This window comes from Diaporthe batatas (assembly GCF_019321695.1).
Source record: "Diaporthe batatas strain CRI 302-4 chromosome Unknown Contig00017, whole genome shotgun sequence".
NCBI classification, from domain to species: Eukaryota; Fungi; Ascomycota; class Sordariomycetes; order Diaporthales; family Diaporthaceae; genus Diaporthe; species Diaporthe batatas.
In genome coordinates, this window is record NW_025408564.1 from 1,109,844 (window position 1) to 1,132,237 (window position 22,394).

A 22,394-nucleotide genomic window follows, 5' to 3' on the forward strand; every position below is an offset into this window, starting at 1 on the left:
CGTGTGCAGTAGACTCGCTCAGTATCACGCCAGTTCGTAGAAGCAGGTATAACTATCCATATTGTGATCAGCAAAGGAAGAGGGCGGGACGAGGATAGGGAATAGGACAGTATTAACCTAGCAGACCAGTCGATCGTTTACTGAAGAAAAATCAACCAGACCTAGATCCGAAAGACAGGCCCTCTGCTTCTTTGGGCTCTGGAATATTGTGAACTGTCCACCAATTTGATTCTGTGAAGGCCTCGGAACTCTTTTAACGTTGTCAACCGTTATGAGTATTACGAGCTTTAACTTAAAGCGATGAACATATGATTTGGACGATTTGAGATGGGTTTGTCCTTCGAACTCCATAACTATAACTACACCTAGCCAGACCTGTGTCGACATTCTACAATGCTTTTTCAGCAAGCTCCTCGTATTCTGGAAGCTTCCAGTCATCCTTGCCGTCCTCTGGGATAATCCAAGTCGCCAGAGACATCAACCGCGTGACCGTCACCAGCTTGAGGATCAGATTAAGAACGGCAACCCCGAACCACGAAGAAGGCCAAAGGTCCCAGGCAACCGACCCCTCAACAACTCCCTCCTGAACCCGAGTCATAAATGGCCTCAACTTCCGGTCGTACTCCTTGAGCGCGACGGCGAGGCCGTCCTTGCCACCAGCCTTCCCACAGTGCCTCGCAATCTCGCCTGCCAGGATATAGGTGCCCACGATGGCAGACGTAGTCCCCATCCCTGTCATGGCAGATGGGCAGTGGGCGGCATCCCCAGCGAGGACGACCCGCCCGCGGGACCACGAGTCGAGCTTGACGACGCCGAGGCGCTCGAGGTAGAAGTCGTCTGACGCCTCCATCCCCTTGATCAGCTCTTCTGTCCTCCAGCCGGCGCCGCGGAAGATATCGGCCATGGCTGCCTTCTCGGCCGCAACACCGCCCCGGTGCGCCTCTTTCAGCCGGCCCGTGGCGGCATCCTTCAGCACCAGCAGGTATGCTTGCATCCGGTGCGGATCACTGCCCCTCTTCATCATCATCCGATTGCCCGCCGCCATGTAAGCGGTGGCGTCGTATGTCTCGTCCCCCTTCGCCGCACGCGGCATGGTGTAGTAAGCGATGAAAACGTTGTGGCGGAGGAAGTGCATCGGGTCTGGTGCATCCCGTTCGAGCATCATGTTTCGGGTGCGCGACCACTGGCCATCAGCGCCGACAAGACTGGGACAGGTTAGCATTGACATTGCCTTGGACCTCCGACGCGATACATTGCTGGCAAATGGTCGGTGTAGCAAGAACACCTACAGGTCGAAATGCTCGCTCGTCCCATCCGAGAAGACAACCTCAACGCCGTCACCCTTGTCCTGGTAGCTCTCGATCGAGATCCCAAACCTGAAAGTTGCCCTTGACGCATCGTATAGCATCTTTGTGAGGTCACCTCGCATGATCTCGTAGTCGGATGTAAAACTCTGTGCCCCCTTTCCGCTCGTGTTGGCTGGGAAGTACGCGCACTGCTTTCCGGAGCTCGACACGAACTCGATGCCCTTTTCCTCGGCCGCGTGCGCACGGAATTGCTCCTCGAGTCCCATGCGTTTCAGGACTTCGATGCCGGCCCCGCGCAGGTCGACCTGCAGCCCCGTTGCTCGCAGGTCCGGGAAGCGCTCCACCACCGTAACGTCGTGGTTGGCTTTAGAAAGCCAGAAGGCCAGGGCGTTTCCTGCTATGCCACCGCCACAGATGAGAACTTTTAGTTGCAGCATTTTCGAAATGGTTCACGGATTGTCAAACGATCGATACCGATAGATCGAGGAGGATTTGAGCCTCAGACGGTGTTCTATTGCGGTGCGTGTTGACAGTAGTTCGGCATTGCAAAAGCCCACGGTGGCCATACTCTTTATACACGGCCAACACAACTATGGGCATCCCGAAGGTTATCTGTCTCTCAGCTTTACCAGTACCAATGCGCTGCGCTATTGGAGAGTAGCATGCATGGACAGGACAGTGGCCTACAGCAAGCGGGTAATTTATCTCCGCCCCGATTCGGGATCGGGGCCCAATCACGGACTTGACGTAAGACGGCTGAACCGGTGCCGGCAATAAGAATGGTATGTATAAGGGGGACCGGTTGAAAAGTAGTCACTAAGGACTTGGCAGGTAGTCTGCTACTCGGGCTCAACACGAGACACGGGCCCAGACTATCTTTCAGCTCGCCAGTATTTAAACTAGGGTTAGTGACTACTGTTCAACTGTGTGCGCTATGTATGTCCTTGCAGCAAAGAACCAGGGTCTCAGGATTCAGCGATAGGTAACCTGTTGAAAGCTGTATGGTGGAATTGAATGCTGCAGAACATTTGAAGCCAGTTTCATGACTGGTCATGTTAACGCTGTCCCTTTTTCTCCAGAGCGAGGACAAAACTGAGCATGGGAGAGTACCTAGGTAGTCGACGCCGGCACACTGATTCTTGCATTTCCTGAGAGATCACATATGCAGAGCTTCCTACTCATAAAAAGGGAGGGCGCACCCAAGCCCCATAAGACAACCTCCTACAGCACAACGTCCTAAGGACCACTAGTTAAGTATTAATCTTTAATCTCTAGGTTGTTCTGTATCTTCCTAATCTCTTATTTACTATACTTCCTTAACTAGACATACAGGTACTCTCCTCTGAGATCCACCTTGAGCATATTGATGTGAATTGTTGACATGAAAACTAACAGTGCAAACTTCACATGGGCGTAAATGGCACTCCGTTTTTTCTCGAGATTCTGCAGCGGTCTCACGCTGCTACGGAAGCTGCCCCAGGGTTCAGATTGCAAACACCGAATAAAGTTATCAGATCGAGCTAACAAGCCCCCTGGTTGAGAATTGTGGAAGCTCTAGCCGACGGGCTCGCCAGGGCGGGCAGCTGATGACGACGCCCAGACGCGGGAGGCCGGGGCGGATCCGAAAGCGAGGAGCCGGTGGAGCAAAATGCCGAATCACCTCATACGGGCCTCTGAATTCACCGATTATCGGCAGTCGGCCGACCTTCAACTTTTCCGCCGTCCCTGACATAGCACAAGCAACACCGTCGACATCCATATGGAGTTCCTAGTATGCGCAAGGAGATAATTGACCCAGCATGAACGAACAGGGAGCGGACGGCGGCAAGGGGGTGGACAAGATCACTCAAGCAGATATGTCCGCTGGATCGGTCGACACCGCCACGGCCTGCGCAGGTGCCACCACCGAGGCCGCACCCGGCCCCGGAGACGCACAACGTCCGAGTACCACCACGCCCGCAGCCATGAACATCGCATCAGCCAGCTCCACGCCAGGCCACCACCTGCTGAGCGAAGCCGCCGACGACAACGACCCGGCCGTGACCCCCAGCAGCGTCCCCAGGTCCCTGGGGCTGAGGCTGTACGTGTCCCACTTCCTGTCGACGTGGAACTCGCGCGTCTTCGAGTTCGGCGCCGCCCTGTTCCTGACGTCCATCTTCCCGGGGACCCTCCTGCCCGTCTCCGTCTACTCGCTCGTCCGGAACGCCGGCTGCATCGTCTTTGCGCAGCCGGTGGGCAGCTGGATCAACAGGGGCAACCGGCTCAGCCTCATCCGGGCGAGCATCGTCGGCCAGAGGGTCCCCGTCGCGGCGAGCTGTGCCCTGCTGCTCATGCTCCTGGTGAGGAGGGACGAGCTGGGGTCTGGGAGGAACGGCGGCGTGTTTGCTGTCATTGTCTTGCTGGCCGTGTTGGAGAAGCTCTCGGCGACTATGAACCTGATCTCGGTGGAGAGGGACTGGGTAGGCTGCCTCGAGTGCTGATTGTATCGGCCGCGTATTTACAAGCGTGGAACAGGTTGTCGTTATTACGGAGAACAATGAAGTTGCCCGTCGAAGTCAGCATCCACCATCTTTTGTCCAGGCTAACAACTTGTGATGCTGACATTGCACAGAAATGAACGCTCGCATGCGCCGCATCGACCTTTTCTGCAAGCTGATGGGGCCACTGACCGTGTCTCTTGTCGCGATAGCCTCCACGGAGGTCGCCATCTGGACAACCCTCGGCATGAACATGGCCTCCGTCGTCGTCGAATACGTCGCCATTGAGCAGGTCTACAGGCGCGTCTCCGGCCTCAAGCGCACCTCCGAGGTTGTTGCTCCCTCGGGCCGTAGAAACTCGGCTGCTTCGACCCAGACCACAGGGGCATACCGCGGGAGTCGCCTGCGGTCCGTGAAGCCCAGGGTGCTGCACGGCATCCGGGGCATCCTCCCCATCGAGTCCCTCCCACTCTACTTCAGCCACCCGGCCTTCCTCGCCTCATTCGCCCTCTCGCTGCTGTACTTCACCGTCCTCTCCTTCTCCGGCCAGATGATCACCTACCTCGCCTCGGTCGGGTATTCCCCGCTGCACATTGGTATCGCCAGGGTCGGCAGCAGCATCTTCGAGATCAGCGCGACATGGGCCGCGCCGTACCTGATGAAGAAGATTGGGGTTGTCCGCGCGGGCATCTGGAGCCTGGCCTGGCAGATGACGTGCCTCGCTGGTGTGCTGGCGTGGTACTTCTCCGACTTCGAGGGCAAGGGCACGAACAGCATCTTCTCGGCTACCGGGCTCGCTGTCGGAGTGGCGTTGAGTCGGATTGGGCTTTGGGGATTCGACTTGTGCGCTCAGAATATCATCCAGGATGTAGGCTCCGTTCCATTTTCCCCTATCCTGTATCCTTGAATGTACACTGGAAGACTAACGCAAGGTGTGGCAGGAGGTCGAGGATGATCATCGTGGCACCTTCTCCGCAGTCGAGGCGTCGTTTCAGAATCTTTTCGAGATCTTGTCATACGTGACGACGATCATCTTCTCACGGCCTGATCAGTTCCAGTGGCCTGTCGTCATCAGCGTTGGTGCCGTTTATGCAGCGGGTGGGCTGTATGCTTACTTCCTCAGAAAGCGCCGTGGGCATTTGTTCCATGCCCCGCGCTGCGTATGCATCAAGGCCTGATTGAAAAATCAAGAAAGGTTTTAAAAGTTGGCTGCATGAATAAAGGGTAGAAAGAATGTTTGCGAGCTTCTCAAGAATAGACTTTATTCACCGGTTTGTTCTAACAGTATCTAGTATTAATTCATACTTTTTAAGTTTATTTTGAGTCGCGTAGTCTTGGTTGAAAAGGCCTCCCAGATGGCGAGGGGGTAGCCCGGATGTGTGTTACCCTCCCAGAGCCTACGATTTCGTATAAGTTCCAAGTACCTCCGACTCAGTCGCCTTCATCCCGAGCACCCAAAGAGCCGGGTCACAGAGACAATGGCGACCCATTGACAAAAGTGTGGCTTTGGGGGAATGGGGAGGATACAATGATAGCGGGGACAAGAAACAGGTGGGGAGGCCGACCCTGACTGTGTTGTTCCACGAGACGGGGATGGGCAGCGACGGCGCCGAGGAGTCTGAGCATGTCTAGGTCTACGTTCCGCGCACCGCGACAGACATCACCATCAGTTGTCTCCAAGGTCCCGGAGTAGTTTTGTCACTTGATCCAATTTCGTTGATATTGCCGCTTTTTCTTTGGCAGTAGCCTTCAAATGCACGGCCTAGGCTATGCGAAACGATATTTACAGGTGGAAGTGAAAGCAGACAGGCATCCCACAAGACAACCCCCCGTGGGACGACTTCTCACAGGACAGCCTCATACACGACAGCGTCCCCATCCCAGCCTCCCCGTCCGAACCTCCTAGTTCCTCGCGTAGCACTTGCTCATCAGGGAGGTGTCCTGCATGGAGTCCGCAGTAGAGCCAGTCGGGGTCAGGGTCAGCACGTAGGAGGCGTCAAAGCCGCCGGCGGCCCAGCCGACGTAGCCCAGGAACACGTCGGCGTTCTGGTTCAGGAAGTCGAACTGCTCGCAGACGTACTTCTCGCACGACGCGGTGTTGCCGCCGCCCGTCTCGGTGAGCATCGCCTGGCGGTTGTTGGCGCGCAGCCACTTGGCCAGGGGCGCGAAGGCGTCGTCGATGTTGTTGGTCGTGCACTCCGCGTTGGTGCCCGAGTTGTCGCTCTGTTTTTGATGTCACATGTCAGAGTCTCATCGATCCAACATGGTCGCCGCCCAATGGTCTGAGGGTAACTTACGTCCAGGTACTTGTGGACATCAAAGAAGATGTTCTTGGTGCTGCCGTCGGGGTTGGTGACCTTGAGCAGGTCGGGCCCGGCCTCGGTGGGCAGCTGGGCGGCGGACGAGTAGGTGCTGCCCGGGATGAGGAGCCAGTTGTCCGGGGCGACCTTGCGGATGGCGGTGACGGCGGCCTGGACCGTGTCGGCCCAGGTGGAGGTGGTCAGGTCGTGTGGCTCGTTCATGATGCCGAAGATGACATTCGGCTCCTTTGCGTATTTGGTCGCCAGAGAGGTCCAGAGGGCAGCGAAGTCTGTAGGTTGTCAGTCAGTCAGTCATTGCGTGGCCCGGGGTTCATGTCCGTGTGGAGCATACCGTCGTTGGATGGGCCACCTTGGCCGATGACCTGTCCATTGAAACGGCCGTAGTTGTGGACATCGAGCACACACTGCCGAGATGCACGTTAGCCGGATGCCCAGGACCCCTTCGTTCATTCGCAGGTGGGCCGCCATGTCCTCTTACCTTCACGCCGAGATCCAAGCAGTCCTGCATCAGCGCATCGTACTTGCCAAAGTTGGTAGCGTCAAGGTCCCCACTGGCAACATTGTTTGTGAGGTACTGCCATCCAACAGGCAGACGGAAGAGGTTCAGGCCGTTGTCCTTCTTGAAGTGCTGCATCTGAGCCGCGCCGAGGCTGGGGACAGTGATGCCATCCTAAAGTGTAGAATCGCTGTGTTAGTCGTGAACAATCACTAAACATAATAATAGTATATGAAACATACCACAGTGCACGTTCCGTCGGTACCGCATCCAAAGTCAAACCCGGCAATGTTGACACCGGCGTAGGCGGTCTGGTTGCCCGTCGGAGTCGGCACGGTCGACGAGCCACCACTGGCACCAGTGGGCTGGGCCGCCATGCTGCTGGCCACGGAAGACGATGCAGCCATGGAAGACGACGCAACCACGGACGAGGACGCAACCACGGACGAGGACGCAACCACGGACGAGGAAGCAACCACGGACGAGGATGCAACCACGGGGACATATGTTTGGACAGCAGCCGTGGTCGAGGTGGGCGCAGGGCCACCGTAGATGGACGACAGGGTCGCCGTGGCCGCCGCGAGGGCACTGCTCAGGGTTGATTTCCTTACGCAAGGCATCTTGTCTTGTTGTTCTTAGTGAGTGGATTGTCTGGTGATGAACGAAGGGTTGCAGACGTTTTTCAAATGATTGTAAGTGACCACAGGTCAGTTGGGGGACAGAAAAGACAGTGAGGGACACAGTCCACAGGTAGAGAGTGAATGAATGTCAGGATGACTGCTGTTTGGAAGAGCTGCCGTTCTCACAGACAGTCACGACACATCGGAGGAGGATGGATCGTGCCTTTTAATTATGCCAAGGCACATGGCAGGATGCACACAAGCTTCGCCGAGACGGGCGCCAACGGTCAGGAGAGGGGGCGATTGACCCACCTCTCCCTCTCTCGTCCGGGGCGGCGGGCCCCACTGCAATAAGTTAATTGCCTGACCGGGTTCGAGGGTGGGCCGTTTGTAGACTCCATCCCAGCAATCGGGATGAGGCAACGGTGAGCGAGTGCTGTGAGTGAGTGAGCCATTTACCCAGGGGGCCGGATCGGCCGGGCTCCGGACATTCACTTGAGCGATTTCAGTCCAGGTGTGGACATGAGGGCGGCCACCTTGCGGTGTTCTTCTGTTCTTGGACTCAGACCGGAGGACCGGCCCACACTTCATGACAGAGCGATCCTGGGGATCCTTGACCCACCGGATGGGGAATCTTGGGTCAATTTGACACCTGATCGACTTGTGCAGATGCTTCGACGGGCTCTTGCGACCCCGGCGCCGATCAGCCTGTTTTGTTTCAAGGGATTGTTCGGGCCCCATCCCGACTTTGCAACGGCACAGATAACGCTGAAAGGGGGAGCAGGAACCAGATCCTCATCTCGTCTCGTAGTGTGGCAGTGAGCACTCCATCACCGTTGCAATTTCAAACCTCAAGTGCGGCGCGGGCTAAGCTCGGTGCTAGCACCGGATGTCGGGTACCATCCCATGCCATTTGTCGATCTAGAAGCATCCAGACATCCCAACCGTCATTTTACTGCTACAGTAGAACATGGCATACCATCTGAAACCGGCCTGGCGCCAATTTCCGGGTCGAGCTTACGTCGTTGGACGGAAATAATGAGCTAGGCCTCATGTGCTGACTCGACAAATCCTCCGAAGCGATCCTCCAATGCGGATTTCGGACTTGTGCTCGAATCACTCTCATGATTTGATCATGATGGATAATTGGTCATCCCCTACCGCCTGTGCCACTCTGCTACATACATTCCAAAACGAGGTTGTTCTACAGGAGATATTCCTCCAACTGAGGCTAAACAGATGGGAAGTGATCCACTCCAAAATACTCAACGACCTCAGAGCTTGATCTCAGGGGTTTATTACATAGGGCTTATAGACGAGGAGAGCATTTTCTCTGCAGAAGTCGGCAATGCGAAAACCGATAATCCAAGCCCTTCTAAGATGTCTGATGTTTCTGTAGATGTGATTTCGGGGATTCAATGTTCAAATTCTGGAATTCCAACGGTAAGGAGGTCTATACATGGAGTGTAACACTAGATCCGACTGTAGTGTGTGCTATTCACCCTATGCATGGCACCATGATAGCGAGATTGATCAAGAATGCAAGTCACCTGCTCTCGAACCTTGACGGCGGTCCCTGCATTTCGTATAACCGCATTCAGGTTTCCCTGTATGGCGGTAAAGACGGATCCTCCCGCAAATTCAAACGAAACAACTCCCGAGAAGGGCTTCCGATGCCATCCCCGTCAGCAAGCGTCACGTCCGCAGCGCCCGCCTTCTCCCAGATCCCCCTCACCGTCTCCACGCCAGACAAGACACCCGCCACCACGTCGCAATAGCTCGCGATCGCCAGGCTGTTCGATTTCCACAGCGGGGCCGCCCGGCCGTGCCTCTGGTTCTCACACATCGTCAGGGCCAGGAACACCACGCCCAGGATAGCAATGAAACAGTGGAGGGATATCCAGGGCCAGGCTATCCGGTAGTACGTTATCGTGTCCCCCCTCTCCCCGGCCACGGCGATCGGGACGCCCTCAAACCAGCCGTCCGCCCCCGCGCGCAGCGCATCGGTCATGCTGGCCGCCAGCGCCGCGAAGGTCGCGTTCAGGTCCGCGTCCAGGTCCGTGCTCGAGAGCAGCGTCCGCATGGCGCCCGGCTCGCACTTGCTGCCCCAGCGCTCAGACCGCTCGCAGTACCCGTTGAACCTCCCCGTCACCGGGGGCGCTTCCCCCACGTTGAAGTGGTTCGTCTTGGCAGAGAACATGGACTGGTAATGATAGCTGATGCTGTCGACCGCGCTCTGGGAGATGTTGAAGCGGGCGCCGGATTTCGGCGAGAGGAGTGCCAGGTCCCAACGGGGTAGTGTCGAGGCAAACTTGTCGAAGGCTATGCTGTTGATTTCAGACTCGGACAGGTGATTTGCGTATCCCTCTGGATATATCTTATTCACATAATGTTCCGGGATTGTCCACGAGCCTGCGGCGCGCGTGGCTTCCTCCACTTGTTTGCTGTCTTCCCGGAGGATGCCGTCGGTTACTGTGATGTTATAGCTTCTGACACAATAGAAGAGTGCGCAATCGATCGCCGACACTGGGAAATGGGGCCATATTGCCATGCTGTCGGTTCTATTCTCGTCGGCGTGTATCGTAGACATGGACCAGATCAGTGCATCCAGTTCTGGGCCGTTTATGGTCTGCGACGTGTTAGGTGTCCCAAGAGTTGCCAGCATGACTGATCCATTCCGAAGTCGGCCTACATCAGGCCTTGCGTTGTTGATATTATCAATATACAAGCCGCTAGGCAGTCGAAACGCCGTAGCCTCGTAGCGGGAGCTCGTGTTGCTTTGGTCATGGAACTGGCTATTATTTGAACTGAGACGCTGGATATCACTTGAGATATTGTTGCATCTATGGCAGACAGCAAGCGACTCAAAGATAGGCCATTTGCAATTTCCAGTGGCGCAATTGAAGTTACCCTGTCGAGCGACACTGCGGTTAGATCGGTCTAGCCCATACAGGACAGCCGACTGGATGGAAAGGTCCGCGTCAACGATGACTGACTCTACCTCTATAACAAGAGTCCTGTCAGTAATTTCGCCGAAGAGGCGATCCCGTTTCTTACACTTGGGTTACCCCAAGATTTCGGCCTCTTTGTGGTTGGACTCACCGAAGACAGACTCGGTCGAGTATTTGAGCGTGCGGGTTCCCTTGTCGAATCGCCCTGCTCTATTCACAGTTATATCTGTACTGTTGGTGTAAACGACTCGGCGTTCGTACTGAATAAGTTGCTGTGTAAATGGATCCGCTGCAATGCTGAGCAGCACGACCAAGGCACCCATGGAGAGATATCCACTACTGTTGTCAACTCAAGGTCTCGGCATAGCCGGGCTGCTATTTGAGGGAATCTCACATGGTCTCCCATTTTCTCATTAGCACCAGGCTCCCCATGGGTCCTCTGCTGGCGCCATCGATTATCTCAAAGTCCACCAGTGGACGACTTGCTCTGGTGAACAAAATCCATTTCCACTGGCTGATGAGCTGCGACACTGCGTATAACAAAGCTGCCTTTGAGGCTGTCGAAAGGACAGATACCACAGTGTTGAGTGTGATCCCTTTCCATTCAAATACGGGTCTCCCATTGTAAACGCTCAAAAGAGAAGAAAGAACGTAAAGTAGTGAGACAGACGTCAGAATACTTGCAGTTTCTGGGAGCCAAACAAACCGCATGGTCAATCGTCAATAGTCGTCTTTGGACAAAGCAATGATGGAGCCAAACCGATGAGGGCCAATTTCAGATAGAGGCGCTGAATCTTGAGGGGGGAGATTTGGCTTATTATGATGTGCGTGGTGTCCAGAAAACTGATCCCAAGAGTCATTTTATTCAGAGTACTCGCATGTCAAACTTGAAGGTCACGCTATAAGGAAAGGTGAAGCTTGAAACTTGGAGAGACGGGATATAGGCTCCGGGTTCTGCCTAAATTCGAAGCGCAGTCTTCTAGGAGCTGAGATGTGATCCCGTTACACGACTTCTGGTGGCGGTGGCGTCTTGCGCAGCGGGCGCTACGTTCAGCAGATCATCGATGGCCGTGGTTACAGTGCAGCTGCGGCATTTTACTGCCGCACGAGATATAAATAATTGACCACCTGGGCAGTGTTGGGGAGGACCAAAATGCAGTCCTGAACTGTCTTGGCTTGGCCCCCACTCACAACCATCAATATTACTTCTGCCTGCCTGGCCTGAAGATGAGGAGTCTTGGGCTGAGCTCGATGCCAGTGCGCCTTACCTTCTCTTCATCCACAGACAGCAATGACGGCAGAATACAAGAGCAGCAGCACAATCACCCACGGACGCACCATGTCAGAACCACAACACAAGCACACAGAGAAAGGTCAGGTCAGATCATGCAAAATCACAAAACTTTTATTTCATCTCGTCTCATCTCAGCTCAGCTCAGCTCATCTCGTCCCCACCAACCGAGCAACAACATCAAGAAGACCAACCCTAGGCACATTTCCAAACTTACTCGTACAGCAAGAACCAGCAACTGGCAAACCCAGCAAGATTCCACACACCATTTTTTTGGTTTCCCCTTTTCCACAACCGTGCCAAGAAAAAAAAACATCAAAACCGTCAGAGCAAATTCACTCGTCATCAAAAAGGGCCTTCTCAGCCGCGACCCTCTCCGTGCCTTCTCCGATGCTGACATCGCCAGCATCCTCCCTGGAAATGGCATCAAGCTCGTTTTCGAGGTCGTCCCAGCCCTCATCGGCATCATCGCCGTCATGCTCCAGGTCAGAAATGTCATCGTCATCCTCGCCATCTTCCTCCTCCGCCGCGTCGCGCTTGCCGCTGGATATCGGCGCCTCCAATACACTCTGCGCCCCGTTCGCGTGGGTCATGAAGAAGGCGTGCTCCGGGTGGAGCGCCTCGATCCTGCCGCGGAGGATGTATCCCATGGGCGTCTGCTGGATGTCAGACTGCCTGCGGTGGGCAAGCCACTCGGACATGAATGCAATGGGGTTGCTTGCAAAGGTCTCCTCCTCCTCGGCTGAGCCGTCCATCTGATCGTCTGCCATGTCTGACATCTTCAGATACTGCGCTACCGCTGCACACTCATCATAGTTGACATAGAGACGTCCTGCAAGGATGCCGAGCTCGACGGTGAACCACCTCGGGAACTGGTAGTCGTCGGGGAGAGGTGGCATATTGTAGAAGGTAAGCCCATTGAAGTTGCGCAGGGTCGCCTTGGTCACCGGGGCGGAGTAGGTGATCAGGTGCACCAGACACCTCGGCCCAGCGCGTCTCATGATCGGGATCAGGAGCTCGGCCTCTTCGGGAATTATGACCAGGGCCGTATCTGTCAGAGCGCTCCACAGGATGTATTCCACCGGCCGGAGAAAGCTGTCTGGGTACTTGTTCTGCCCCTGTTTGCTCAACACAACTGTTCGCGTGAACTCCTTCGATACGAAGAAACGGCTTGACGTCTGCTGCACCTTGAACTTCTGCCCGATGGATGTAGTGCTCAGGAAGGTGAAAGCATGCACGTAGCCTTCGCCACCGAGAAGCTCGCCTCTGTGGACAAAGTGCTTGAAAGCTGCGTGCAGACCGGAGAATGTGAGTGGCTTGAAGACTTTTCGCTTCTGTACCTGGCGAACCTCTTCGACCTGGAATTCCACCTCTCGCTCCTGTTCCACCTCCTCAAGAGCGGAGCTGTGCATGCCGCCTGCACCTGGCTTGCCAGCCATGGACTTTCGCTCAGAGGCAAGCTTGGTCATGAAACCCTTCAAGGCTGGAAAGGCCACCTCTTCTGGTGAGCCCTTGATAGTGGTGTCCGTAACTCGGCCGTACTGCTGGTTTAGAGTCTGCCTCTCCTGCTGCTGGATGACGTTGAGCAACATCATGCGATGCTGGTCCTCGGTGAGGAACTGGTCGTACATCCACTGAGCATTGAGCCGTCGACAGTAGTCCACGCCCTGGGCAAGGTGAAGATTCGCAAGGTGCTCGTTTGCAGAACACGACTGTTCCAACAGCCACTGCACAACATGGCCAGAGTGGATGTGAGCAATGCCAGAGAGCTTGCAGACATCCATGATGCTTTGATGGACCTCCGGGCCGGCGAAGAAGGCAACAGACTGGGTGGTCGCCAGCTGCCGGAGCCTCATCGCAGCCTGCACGGTCTGGTCTTTCGTCTGGCCAAGGGCAAGTGTCAATGCCCCCTTAGCGTTGTGCGGCAGCTTCAGGTCGGTTCCGCGGCAGTGGGCTTCGTCGAGAAATACCACGCAATCTGATAAATCGTCCGCAAAAGGGGTCGCGACCAATGGCACGCTCTTCTTCTTTACTCCTCGATAGAGGACCCTAGTATTGCTGATCAGCATTTGCCCAGTCACGTCTGACCAGACATTTGCGTTCTAAGGATGGGGAGAATCTTACCAGGCGCGGTTGTCGCTCCCAAAGTACACACCAGCTTTAGGTTCTGGGTTGACGTCTAACCACTTGCTCACCAAGGCCCTATTTTCAAGCTCTAGGATGTAAGCTCCAGCATCGATGAGAACCATCATCTTTTCCCTGGTCATCTTCTGCAAAAGCTCCTCCTCCGTAAATCGCGTGCCGTGGAAGGCTGCACAGTAATAATTGCGATTTCGACGCTGTAGAAGATAAGACAGAACTTCTGCATTGGTCTGGATCAGACCAGGGAGGTCATCCTGGCGGATTGTCAAGGGCAGCAGCGATTTGTTGTCGTTGGTGCCAGAGAATCCTGTACTTCTTGCGCCGGGCAGAGCCGGCTTCTGGGGTCTGGTGAAGTTCGGCAGGTCCCAGGCCGAGGCTGATAGCTTCAAACCGAACTGCTTGGCGTACGATGGGAACACCCAACTATTCAAATAGGTGTTGAGGACGTTTCTGTCGAGGCGCAAATGGCTGTACAGCTCATCAACCTGACCATCGTCATCTGAGTTGATTACATTCCAATTGCGCAACCCGGCGGGCAATGTGTCACAGCCGTGAATCCATCGATCGTAGGTGGAGGCGGCGTCGTCAGCCTTGAGCACACTAGAAAGACTCTGGCGAAATTGAGACGGGCTGAGGCCAGCATAGTAGAATGACAAAGTCGTAAAGATGATGGCCACATCCGGGTGGCCAAACTCGCTGGTTTCGGATGGAACACCCTTCGCTTCGAAAGGCACAGCGATTGGGTCTCGACTTGGATGCAGTCCGTATTGTACGTTGAACCGCCGCTTCATACAGAAGAGCAAGATCCTGTTCAAAATAAGGCCGCGGACAAGGAGAAGTGTTTTCGCAGCGGAATCTCGGTCATCAAAGAGGCTGACAACCTCCTTCAGTCCCTCCTTGTCTTGCAGCTTCGTGCTGGATTCTGACAGGAATTGCCGTACAGCCCTCCGAACTTTCTTTGGAGGGGCCCCAGACTGGGACAGTCGCAAGAAGGTGGTACGATTGTTGACGATGTCTTCGATGATGAGACGGTGGAACTCCTCTTCAGCATCATTTCGGAGCAAGAAGGCCATTGGGAACGCCTGCATCTGTGCCGGCGGAATCACTTCCACGCTGCGTGGACAGCTCCTTCTGATCGCGGGCAGATGCTCCTCAAATAGGCGAAGGAGCTCTTGAACGATGGTCCATCGCTGTGGTGCACCGTCGACAGAAAGCTGGGGGCCGCTAGGATAAATCAATTGTGTCTTGACTCCCAGAGTGAAGTCGGACTCGTCAATGACGTCTCGACAAAATCGTGTCAACGTTTCTTGAAACCGGATCATCATGTCGGCCTCGGATGTCTTTGAGTCTACGAGACGTTGAAGACCGCTGAGCTTGAACGAGAGCATGTGGTCGCTTGTTGTCAGGAGGACGCCTGATTCTTCGCGCACTTCTTTATGCAAGTCACGGTAAAGACGTAGAATCTCATCCGTTGATGGTGTTCGACGAGAGAAAGGAATATGGCGGATCTCACGACCAACGAGACCTCCAATCCTAGACTGGACCACTTGAGCTGATTGTAAAAGAAGTGCCTTCGGAACGACAAGGCGGGCAATTTGAGTACGGTCGGCGAGTATCGCAATGGCCATTGGCACAATGCACGACGTCTTGCCTGCAGGTACATATCCGTCAGCATAATGTCAACAAGGTGGAGAGCTGGAAACAGTACCTTGGCCCATATTCATCTGCAGTACTGAATTCGCGCCGGAAGCGGGTGATATGATTGCATTGGCCACATCAACCTGCTCTGGCCTGATGAGGAGGTCACATTCCAGTTCCACAAGTAGCCAGTCAGGTCGCTGCAGAGGATCCCAATTCTGGTGCCCCTTACTTCTGAAGGTTTCTTCGAATCTGGCGTCGTCTTTGGTTAGTTGATAATATCGCAGCCTCTCCAGCCATTGAAGCTCTGTGTTCATGACACCGAAATTAACTATCATCTCCTTCATGCCGGCCCCGAAACGTGTCTTTTCTGTTGACCGCAGTTTCTCAAGCAGGGTGACCTTGCCACCAGGCCACAGGTCAGCCATTCGTAACCAAATCGACCGCTTGTCATCTGCTGTCAGGGCATTGTTGATGGTATTGTACGTCTCTGCAATCTTTGCGCGAGATTGGTCGATCAGGTTAGTCATTCGAGATGCCGATCCGTACTGATGCTGCCAGCCTCGATTAGGGCCGTGCGACAGCACCTGACGGTTCCTCAATGCTTGCAAGCTCCGTAGTAGGTCTTGTCCATAGCGACTCCTCCCCTGGTCATCAGATTTCAGAAATGGAAGTAGAGCTTGGTGGAGCTCATTGAGCTCTGGTCTCGGCGCTGTCGTTCCGGGCAGCGATGTGCCATGTGCCTGTGCCAACTGGAGCGAAGGGGAGTCCCAGATTGGAGCCAAAGCAGATAGATGAGCAGTCTTGCTGAGGAGCTCAAGCGATAGAGACGGAATGACAGAGCTGCCACGAGAGAAGATATCGCAGGCAGACGTGGAAGAAAAGGCCCTTGGCTCGGGTTCCGGCAGCATGATACTGCCCTTGGCGACGAACTTGTCCATCGCGACTTGGAGCTCGTCAAGGTAGGCACCAAGTTCCATGTTGTTGGTTCGCTGTTGCCATGTCTCGAGAATCGCATTCAAAGCGTCACCCGCATCGAGCAATTTTGTTCCAGACTGGAATCCATCCAGGGATGGTGTATCCGAAGGCCATTGCCTGGCGAACCATGTTGCAAGTCGTCGACCTTCTTCCTCACATGTCATCATGTGTTGATCAAATGCAGCCGTCTTCTTGGTTCTCTTTCCACCTGGCTCGATGAAAGGAGGCCACTCGGATCGAATGATCGCTTCTAAATCACCGACCGTTGGTGGCATGAGGTTGAAGTCGACAAACACGGCGTGTTGAGGGGGAACCAAAACTTTCAATGCATCCAGCCTCGCAATTGCAGCCAGCACCTCCAGCATTTCCAAACTGGCGTCCGGTTTGAAACTCATCAGCGCAAGTCTGAAGGCAAGACTGTACAGCTGATCAGCGCTGCAGTGCCTGCTGAAGTCGACAAGCTCCCCAAATTGTTCGACCACTGTATCTTCGACCAGTTTGGTGATTCCCTCCGTATGAGAGCCATTCGATTGGAAGCCGCCGATTATTCGCTCGCCGATCAACATAGACCGTGGATTCAATCCCTTGGAAAGAAGCAATGGTCGTCTGAAAATGCCTTTCACCACATGCTTGACATTCTTCGCCAGTGCAGTGTCAAACGACCGGTCTCTGGAAGTATAGGTCTTATCGAGGCTAGGTACGGGTTCATGTCTAGCCTTGTGAGACTCTCCATTAGGAACCTCTCCATTGGGACGGTGTCCATGCGGAGTGTGTCCATTAGGAGCCTTCCCATTGGATTTGGGCGGCATGTGCGCCCCCATGTGGGGTGGATGAATCGAAGAAGGGTCATAGACGGACCGCCGTATCTCGGCTCGTCGACGCAGATGTGAGGCTTGCTCCACTTCCTCCACATCTGATGTGTTCTTGCAGAACGGCTGGAGGCGATTGGACTTCCTCAGAAGGTCTCGTGCAAGTGTCTCGAGGCGCTCGTGTTGGACTGGGTCTGGTAGCTTGGGATTCCACCGTGCCTCTTGGAGACTGCGCCTGTCCTCGGGATAGAATTCTCTCCTTGGAGAAAGCGCAGCAATGGCTTTCAACTCTGATGTGGGACTGAAGCCTAGAGGAGCCCATGGTTGGGACATGCCAGACTGGAGGATATGAATGGCTTCCTCGGTACCGGTCCGTCCGGTCAACCTATCCGGGATTGGAAAGCTTGTCAATGCATGGAGATGTGCCTTCGTATAAAGCAAGGAGGGCTCCGGGGGGCAAGTAAGTCGTCCTAGCACGTCATCTATGTCATACTTCGCATATGCATTCTGCGATGAGGGAACAATTGACACTTCCACGTGCGGGTCATGCAGACGATGGATACTGTTTCCTAACGGCACGATGATGGTGCGCTTCCTCGAGTCTTTCATGTCTCGAAGGACGAGTTTGCTGAGAAGTCCGTGAAGTGTTCCAGCATCTTGGTTCGGATCGAATTCTTTACCAAGCTTCGTTTCCTCAAGCCGCCTACTTCCGTTGACCCGGAACGACAGCTCGAATCGGTTTAAGTTGACGCACAAGTTTCTCCTCCTTGAGAGGAATATCTTGAGAAATTCCGGGCGCTCGAAGTGAAGGAACAACCGCTCCACAAGCTGGGCTGTTTCAGAGTAAGGACATATGAGGCGACCGAGACAACCAAGTCGCCCATGACTTCGTGTGCATTGGCGAGTGTGTAGGTTGATGACCCAGTCCGCCTCTTTTGGTGTCCAAATTCGAGGCCGAGGGTGAATCTGCACAGCTCCAGTTGATAAGTTGAGGAAATGGACACAGTTGTCAAGTAGTTCGACAGGCAAATCGTAGTTCCCTTCTCGGAAGAAGACTTTGCGTGGGATGAACTCTAGGATTTCCGTGTTCGAGACTGCACGTACAATGACCTGATCATCTCTGAGGCCAAAGTGGATATGCCGGCCTTCAACAGGCCCGGCAAGCTGATGCGACATCCCGGCCAAAGGGGACGTGTATGTCTTCAAGTGCAGGTGAATACCGAACAACTCCTTCACCTCTTCTGAGTTGCGAATGCGCTCTGGTAGACGCCCTGCCGGTTTTCCATCTACCAGCAGGAAGCCAGAGACGTAGTTGAAATGGATTGTCTGCCTCACAGCACATGACTGAGTGTTGCCCGTAGAGATAGAGATTGTCGTGGCCATCTGCCCGACCACCCACGGCTGCATATCCTCGGTGCTCGACCATGAAGAGAATGTTACGTTGGTGGAATTCCCGGACTGTGACCAGCCCTTGAAGATGGCCAATTCCAGACTGCGTGGATGTTCCTGCATGGCTGCGTAGACAATTGGTCCAATATCCATTTTGGTGTCATGTATGGCCATCTCCTTGAGTACCGGATCACTCTCAAAGCTGGTGGACATGTGTTCTTGCAAGGCGATAGATGCCTCACAGTATGCCTGGAGCTCTTCAGCTGCCAGCTCAGTTTGAGTCGCAAAGGTCCGCCGGCACAAGAGAGCAGATTTGAAGGCATAAGCAGCCGCTCTCTCCGCAGCTGAACCATCCTTTGCATTCTGGAGCTCTTTGCGGAGCCTACTGATCCAGCCAAGGGTAGCCTCTCTTGCGCATTGAATAGATTTCTCTGCGACTTTGCAGGCCTCGTATGACGAGGTGAATGCGAAGAGTCGTTGGCTCAGCGTAATGCACAGCTCCATGAGATTGACTTCGCGCCAGTTCGACTTGATCGACTCAAGTCGCTGGTCAATCATCTCTGCCAGACGGAAACAGAAGTCCTCGTCAGCAAAGACTCGGTATGCCTCCCGCAAGCCAGATGGGCTTGCTGCATCAAGTGGACCAGCTTGTAAGGCCAAGTGCGAAAGGAAGCGAACCGTCTCGCTGTTGGAGAAATTGAGGTGCGAAGAACCCAGCTCAACAAGCATGGTCATCCAACGCCGTGATACTCCAGAGAGCAACCGCTGGTACGCAGAGAACTCGTGAATCGAGACCTGTTGGGGACACTGGCGCTCGTTCGCAATGACAGCGTAGGACGACGGTCCATCGGCGACAGCTGGAGGGTGAGATTGTGGCAAGAGAACCGTCTTGCGAAGGCATTCGGGCACGACAACTCCACAGAGATGCTGAAATGTCAGGGCGTCCCGATCAATGGCTGAGATCCAGACCTTGTTGTCAACATCGTACAGGTCAAATTCGGGCCCATGCGAATGCAAGACATCGCGGAGTGAGCCCTGCAGGACTGGGACGACCTTCCAGTGGGTCTGAAGGAAGCTCTTTTTGGGAGAGGCAAGTGTGACACCTCCAGCGACGGATCGAGGCTTTTGGTACGGCTCCAATGGGCCAAAATCTCTGAATACCAGTGGCGGCTCCTCCAGCTCGATTCGCGCCGGCCACGCAAGATCATAGATGATCTTGAAGGTTACATTCCGGTAAGCCTCGTACCAGCGCGGGATGGAGAGCTCGAACAGGATCTTGGCGGCCTTGGCGTCATCAATCGGAAGGAAATCCTCGTGGGCCTGAATCTGCAAACGGCGGCGTTTCCTTCGAAGAAAGCACTTTGTACAATTCTTGATGTCATCCTTCGTACGCTCCCCGGGCTCCCCGGTACAGATGCATGACAGGGCTGCCATCTCCTGAGAGAATTGCTCACACTCCTCGGAGATCTTGTCCCATTCAACCTCCTTCTCCTCACGAGCCTGCTGCGAGTCCTGCAGGATTTGTAGATACAGGACTTGCAACTCATGGTGTTCAACCAGATACCTGGCCGCGAAACAGTTGGGTGAGCTCTCAGCACTCAGGATATCATATGAATGAGCCCGGGAGGACATCACCCGATCTCTCAAATGACCTTGAATGGTGTGAAGTCGGTTGAAATCATCGACACGTTCCAGCTGCATGACGTCCAACAGCTCTGGGGTGAACATTGGGTGATACTCGCGAATCAAGGGGCAAGCTTGAATGGCGGCCGTGTCCATCAATACCCATAGGTGAAAGATATTGAGCACGAAGGCGCTCATCTGCGTTGGATTCGAGTCATAGGCATTTCCGACCACCTCAAAGTACCCCAAGATTGATTCTGCCAGCTGAACACATCGGGCTTTCGGGTCACTCATAGGAGCGCGATGAATGCGAGGTGCCGGTGGATCGAAGCCTAGACTCTGGGGCTGGTCAACGCCGTCATTTTGTCCATCTTGACGAGGAAAAGGATGGCCGTGTGTAGAGGACCGAGTATCATTCGCCTCAGTTGAGGTCTTCAGGCGATCAAATGGACTAGTTCTAAAACAAAATTGTCAGACTTGTTGCACCTTGACGAAGATGGAAGGAAAGACACAACTCCGTGTGGAGGAGAGCTGAAGAGAAGAGAAAGGAGACAACATAATGACAAGGGAGGGAGAGGGATGACTGAGCTAAGGGGATTGGGAGGAGGGATGGGGGAATTCTAGACGGGAATGGACCAGATAGCGAGGGGAGGAGAGAGGGAAAAAAGAGGGCCACACGCTGAGCGTTGGGAATGGCCGGGGACTTTAGGATCTGAAATGTTGCATACCTGATCTCATCCTCAAAGGCAGCAATCTTCGCATAGCGAGCATTGAATTTCTGCACCTGCTTGACGACCTCATCGTTGATTCGATTGGGATCGAACGTGGCCTTTTGTGCCTTCTGCTGCAGGGGACGGTTCATGACTCCTTCGAGGTAGTTCCCGCTCATGCGGAGCTGGAGACGGAAGTGATCCCGAGGAACAGACTTCGGAGCAGGCAAGAGCTCGACTTGGCGGGTGGTTCGCCTCTTGAAGTGGTCCCAGACATTGTTCATCCGGTTGTTCACTGATTGGATGGTCTCCTGCATCCACGGCCCCATGGAGCGGAAGAAGGCTTCGTAGACGGTGTTCTCGCCGGGGTCTTGGGCCCTTTCCTGCTCGAGCTTGGCGAGTCTGCGGCAAAGCTTGTCCCGCAACAGTAGGGTAAGGTGTGGCTTGAGATGCCCCGCAACATTGGCCATGAACTGTGCGAGGACTATGGCAATGATGGCCTTGTACATTGCCCGGCCCTTGTGGTAGCCCAGGGAGAGACACAGCTGCCGCTGAACGGCCACACGCAGAACGAGCCAGAACGGGTGGCGGCGGTAGGGGAGGGAAGAGCCTGTTCCAGTTTCGACTTCAATGTTCACGTCATCTCGGACTCTCTTTTGGAATCTGACAAAGTCGAAGCTCTGGCCGAGGCTCTCGAGGAGAGGCATGAGAAGCTGGGTGATCATGGCCGGGTTGGTCGTGTCTCTGGTTTCAATGATCTCATCGCCTGCCTTCCTGGTGTGCGCCACGAGCCGGTTCAAAGTCTCGTTGCTGGCCTTCTCCAGGAACTCGGCGAGGGAGGATTGGAAGTCATCGCTTTCGAAGCAGGACTGTGGGATGGCGCAAGCACGACCCGGGAAGGTTTGTATCAGCGCGTTTTCGGACGCCAGCACGGCCTCTGACGTGGGCGATGCCTCGAAGGCCTCGAAGACGACAGATCTGGACGGCTCGTTGGGACTGCACACATCATGTTAGGCTCCCAGCAGATTAGAGTTTGGCTGGTTGGTCGCTGCTTACCCGCTCGGTCTGATGATCAGCGCCGCATTCTGCTCGACGACGTGGAGTACAAGTGGTGCATGGCCAAAGTCTTTGAGGGCCACGGCAAGTGTGTCCTTGTCAAGACAGCCGCGATTGAGATGACGGCAGATCTCGAGTGATTTTCGCAGAGGGGCAAGAGGCTCGGAGTAGTTCTCGTTGGTGGCTGCGTTCAGAGTGTCGATCGCAGCGATCAGTCGCGCCACAAAGTCGCGACCTTCCTCGTCGAGGTGGGGATCCTGTCCACCAGGCAGCTTCGGGGGAAGCACCAGGTGGTTGAAGACACCTTCCAAAGTCATGTTGAAGTGTGGCTGATGGTGACACACATGTCGGTCGGTGAAGAGGAAATGGGAAGGTTCGAGGGGCTGTGGGGATTGGTCGTGACGACAGGTAGGAAGGTTCAAGAAAACAGGTGGTTCTCGCAATTGCGATGGTGGTTCGCAGCACAAGCCTTACAAACGGAGTCGACTGGACGGTCGCAACGAGGCTGCGGCCGTGACACGTCGAGAAGGACACTGGGAGAGGGCTGTCGATGGCAGTGTCAGGTTTGAATGAAGGGCTTGGTGTG

General features: G+C 54.8%; 5 protein-coding genes across 5 annotated transcripts; 1 reads left to right on the forward strand and 4 right to left on the reverse strand.

Moving 5' to 3' along the window:
• Positions 1-388: 388 nt before the first annotated feature.
• Positions 389-1,817, reverse strand: KVR01_011892 (uncharacterized protein; the record flags this gene model as incomplete). The annotated part of the gene is made up of 2 exons (XM_044786317.1): positions 1,290-1,817; positions 389-1,205 (listed from the first exon to the last, which is right to left on the reverse strand). The coding sequence occupies exons 1-2, from the start codon at positions 1,742-1,744 to the stop codon at positions 389-391; spliced, it is 1,272 nt and encodes a 423-aa protein (XP_044638973.1). The 5' UTR covers positions 1,745-1,817.
• Positions 1,818-3,018: 1,201 nt separating this feature from the next.
• On the forward strand, positions 3,019-5,042 carry KVR01_011861 (uncharacterized protein). Its single transcript, XM_044785742.1, has 4 exons — positions 3,019-3,766; positions 3,822-3,861; positions 3,919-4,652; positions 4,726-5,042. Exons 1-4 carry the CDS (start codon positions 3,107-3,109, stop codon positions 4,960-4,962), a joined length of 1,671 nt encoding a protein of 556 aa, XP_044638942.1. The 5' UTR covers positions 3,019-3,106; the 3' UTR covers positions 4,963-5,042.
• A 435-nt stretch (positions 5,043-5,477) lies between these two features.
• On the reverse strand, positions 5,478-7,589 carry KVR01_012031 (uncharacterized protein). Its single transcript, XM_044788427.1, has 5 exons — positions 6,844-7,589; positions 6,584-6,775; positions 6,437-6,509; positions 6,082-6,374; positions 5,478-6,007 (listed from the first exon to the last, which is right to left on the reverse strand). The coding sequence occupies exons 1-5, from the start codon at positions 7,219-7,221 to the stop codon at positions 5,687-5,689; spliced, it is 1,257 nt and encodes a 418-aa protein (XP_044639112.1). The 5' UTR covers positions 7,222-7,589; the 3' UTR covers positions 5,478-5,686.
• Positions 7,590-8,617: 1,028 nt separating this feature from the next.
• KVR01_011860 (uncharacterized protein) lies at positions 8,618-11,217 on the reverse strand. Its single transcript, XM_044790426.1, has 3 exons — positions 10,567-11,217; positions 10,324-10,508; positions 8,618-10,224 (listed from the first exon to the last, which is right to left on the reverse strand). Exons 1-3 carry the CDS (start codon positions 10,881-10,883, stop codon positions 8,819-8,821), a joined length of 1,908 nt encoding a protein of 635 aa, XP_044638941.1. The 5' UTR covers positions 10,884-11,217; the 3' UTR covers positions 8,618-8,818.
• Positions 11,218-11,362: 145 nt separating this feature from the next.
• KVR01_011842 (uncharacterized protein) lies at positions 11,363-22,125 on the reverse strand (the record flags this gene model as incomplete). Its single annotated transcript, XM_044792997.1, has 6 exons — positions 11,363-13,512; positions 13,588-14,978; positions 15,153-15,256; positions 15,314-20,499; positions 20,771-21,748; positions 21,809-22,125. The coding sequence occupies 6 exons, from the start codon at positions 22,123-22,125 to the stop codon at positions 11,799-11,801; spliced, it is 9,690 nt and encodes a 3,229-aa protein (XP_044638923.1). The 3' UTR covers positions 11,363-11,798.
• Between the last annotated feature and the right edge of the window lie 269 nt (positions 22,126-22,394).

Bases quoted from the DNA above. Each gene is read 5' to 3' on its own strand.
- KVR01_011861 (XM_044785742.1), top strand. From the start codon at position 3,107: ATGAACGAACAGGGAGCGGACGGCGGCAAGGGGGTGGACAAGATCACT. The intron at 3,862-3,918 runs GTCAGCATCCAC...GACATTGCACAG, and splicing joins CAATGAAGTTGCCCGTCGAA to AAATGAACGCTCGCATGCGC. The intron at 4,653-4,725 runs GTAGGCTCCGTT...AAGGTGTGGCAG, and splicing joins CTCAGAATATCATCCAGGAT to GAGGTCGAGGATGATCATCG.
- KVR01_012031 (XM_044788427.1), bottom strand. From the start codon at position 7,221: ATGCCTTGCGTAAGGAAATCAACCCTGAGCAGTGCCCTCGCGGCGGCC. The intron at 6,375-6,436 runs GTATGCTCCACA...GACAACCTACAG, and splicing joins AGGTGGCCCATCCAACGACG to ACTTCGCTGCCCTCTGGACC. The intron at 6,008-6,081 runs GTAAGTTACCCT...CATCAAAAACAG, and splicing joins ATGTCCACAAGTACCTGGAC to AGCGACAACTCGGGCACCAA.
- KVR01_011860 (XM_044790426.1), bottom strand. From the start codon at position 10,883: ATGCGGTTTGTTTGGCTCCCAGAAACTGCAAGTATTCTGACGTCTGTC. The intron at 10,509-10,566 runs GTGAGATTCCCT...TGACAACAGTAG, and splicing joins ATGAGAAAATGGGAGACCAT to TGGATATCTCTCCATGGGTG. The intron at 10,225-10,323 runs GTGAGTCCAACC...CTCTTGTTATAG, and splicing joins CTCGACCGAGTCTGTCTTCG to AGGTAGAGTCAGTCATCGTT.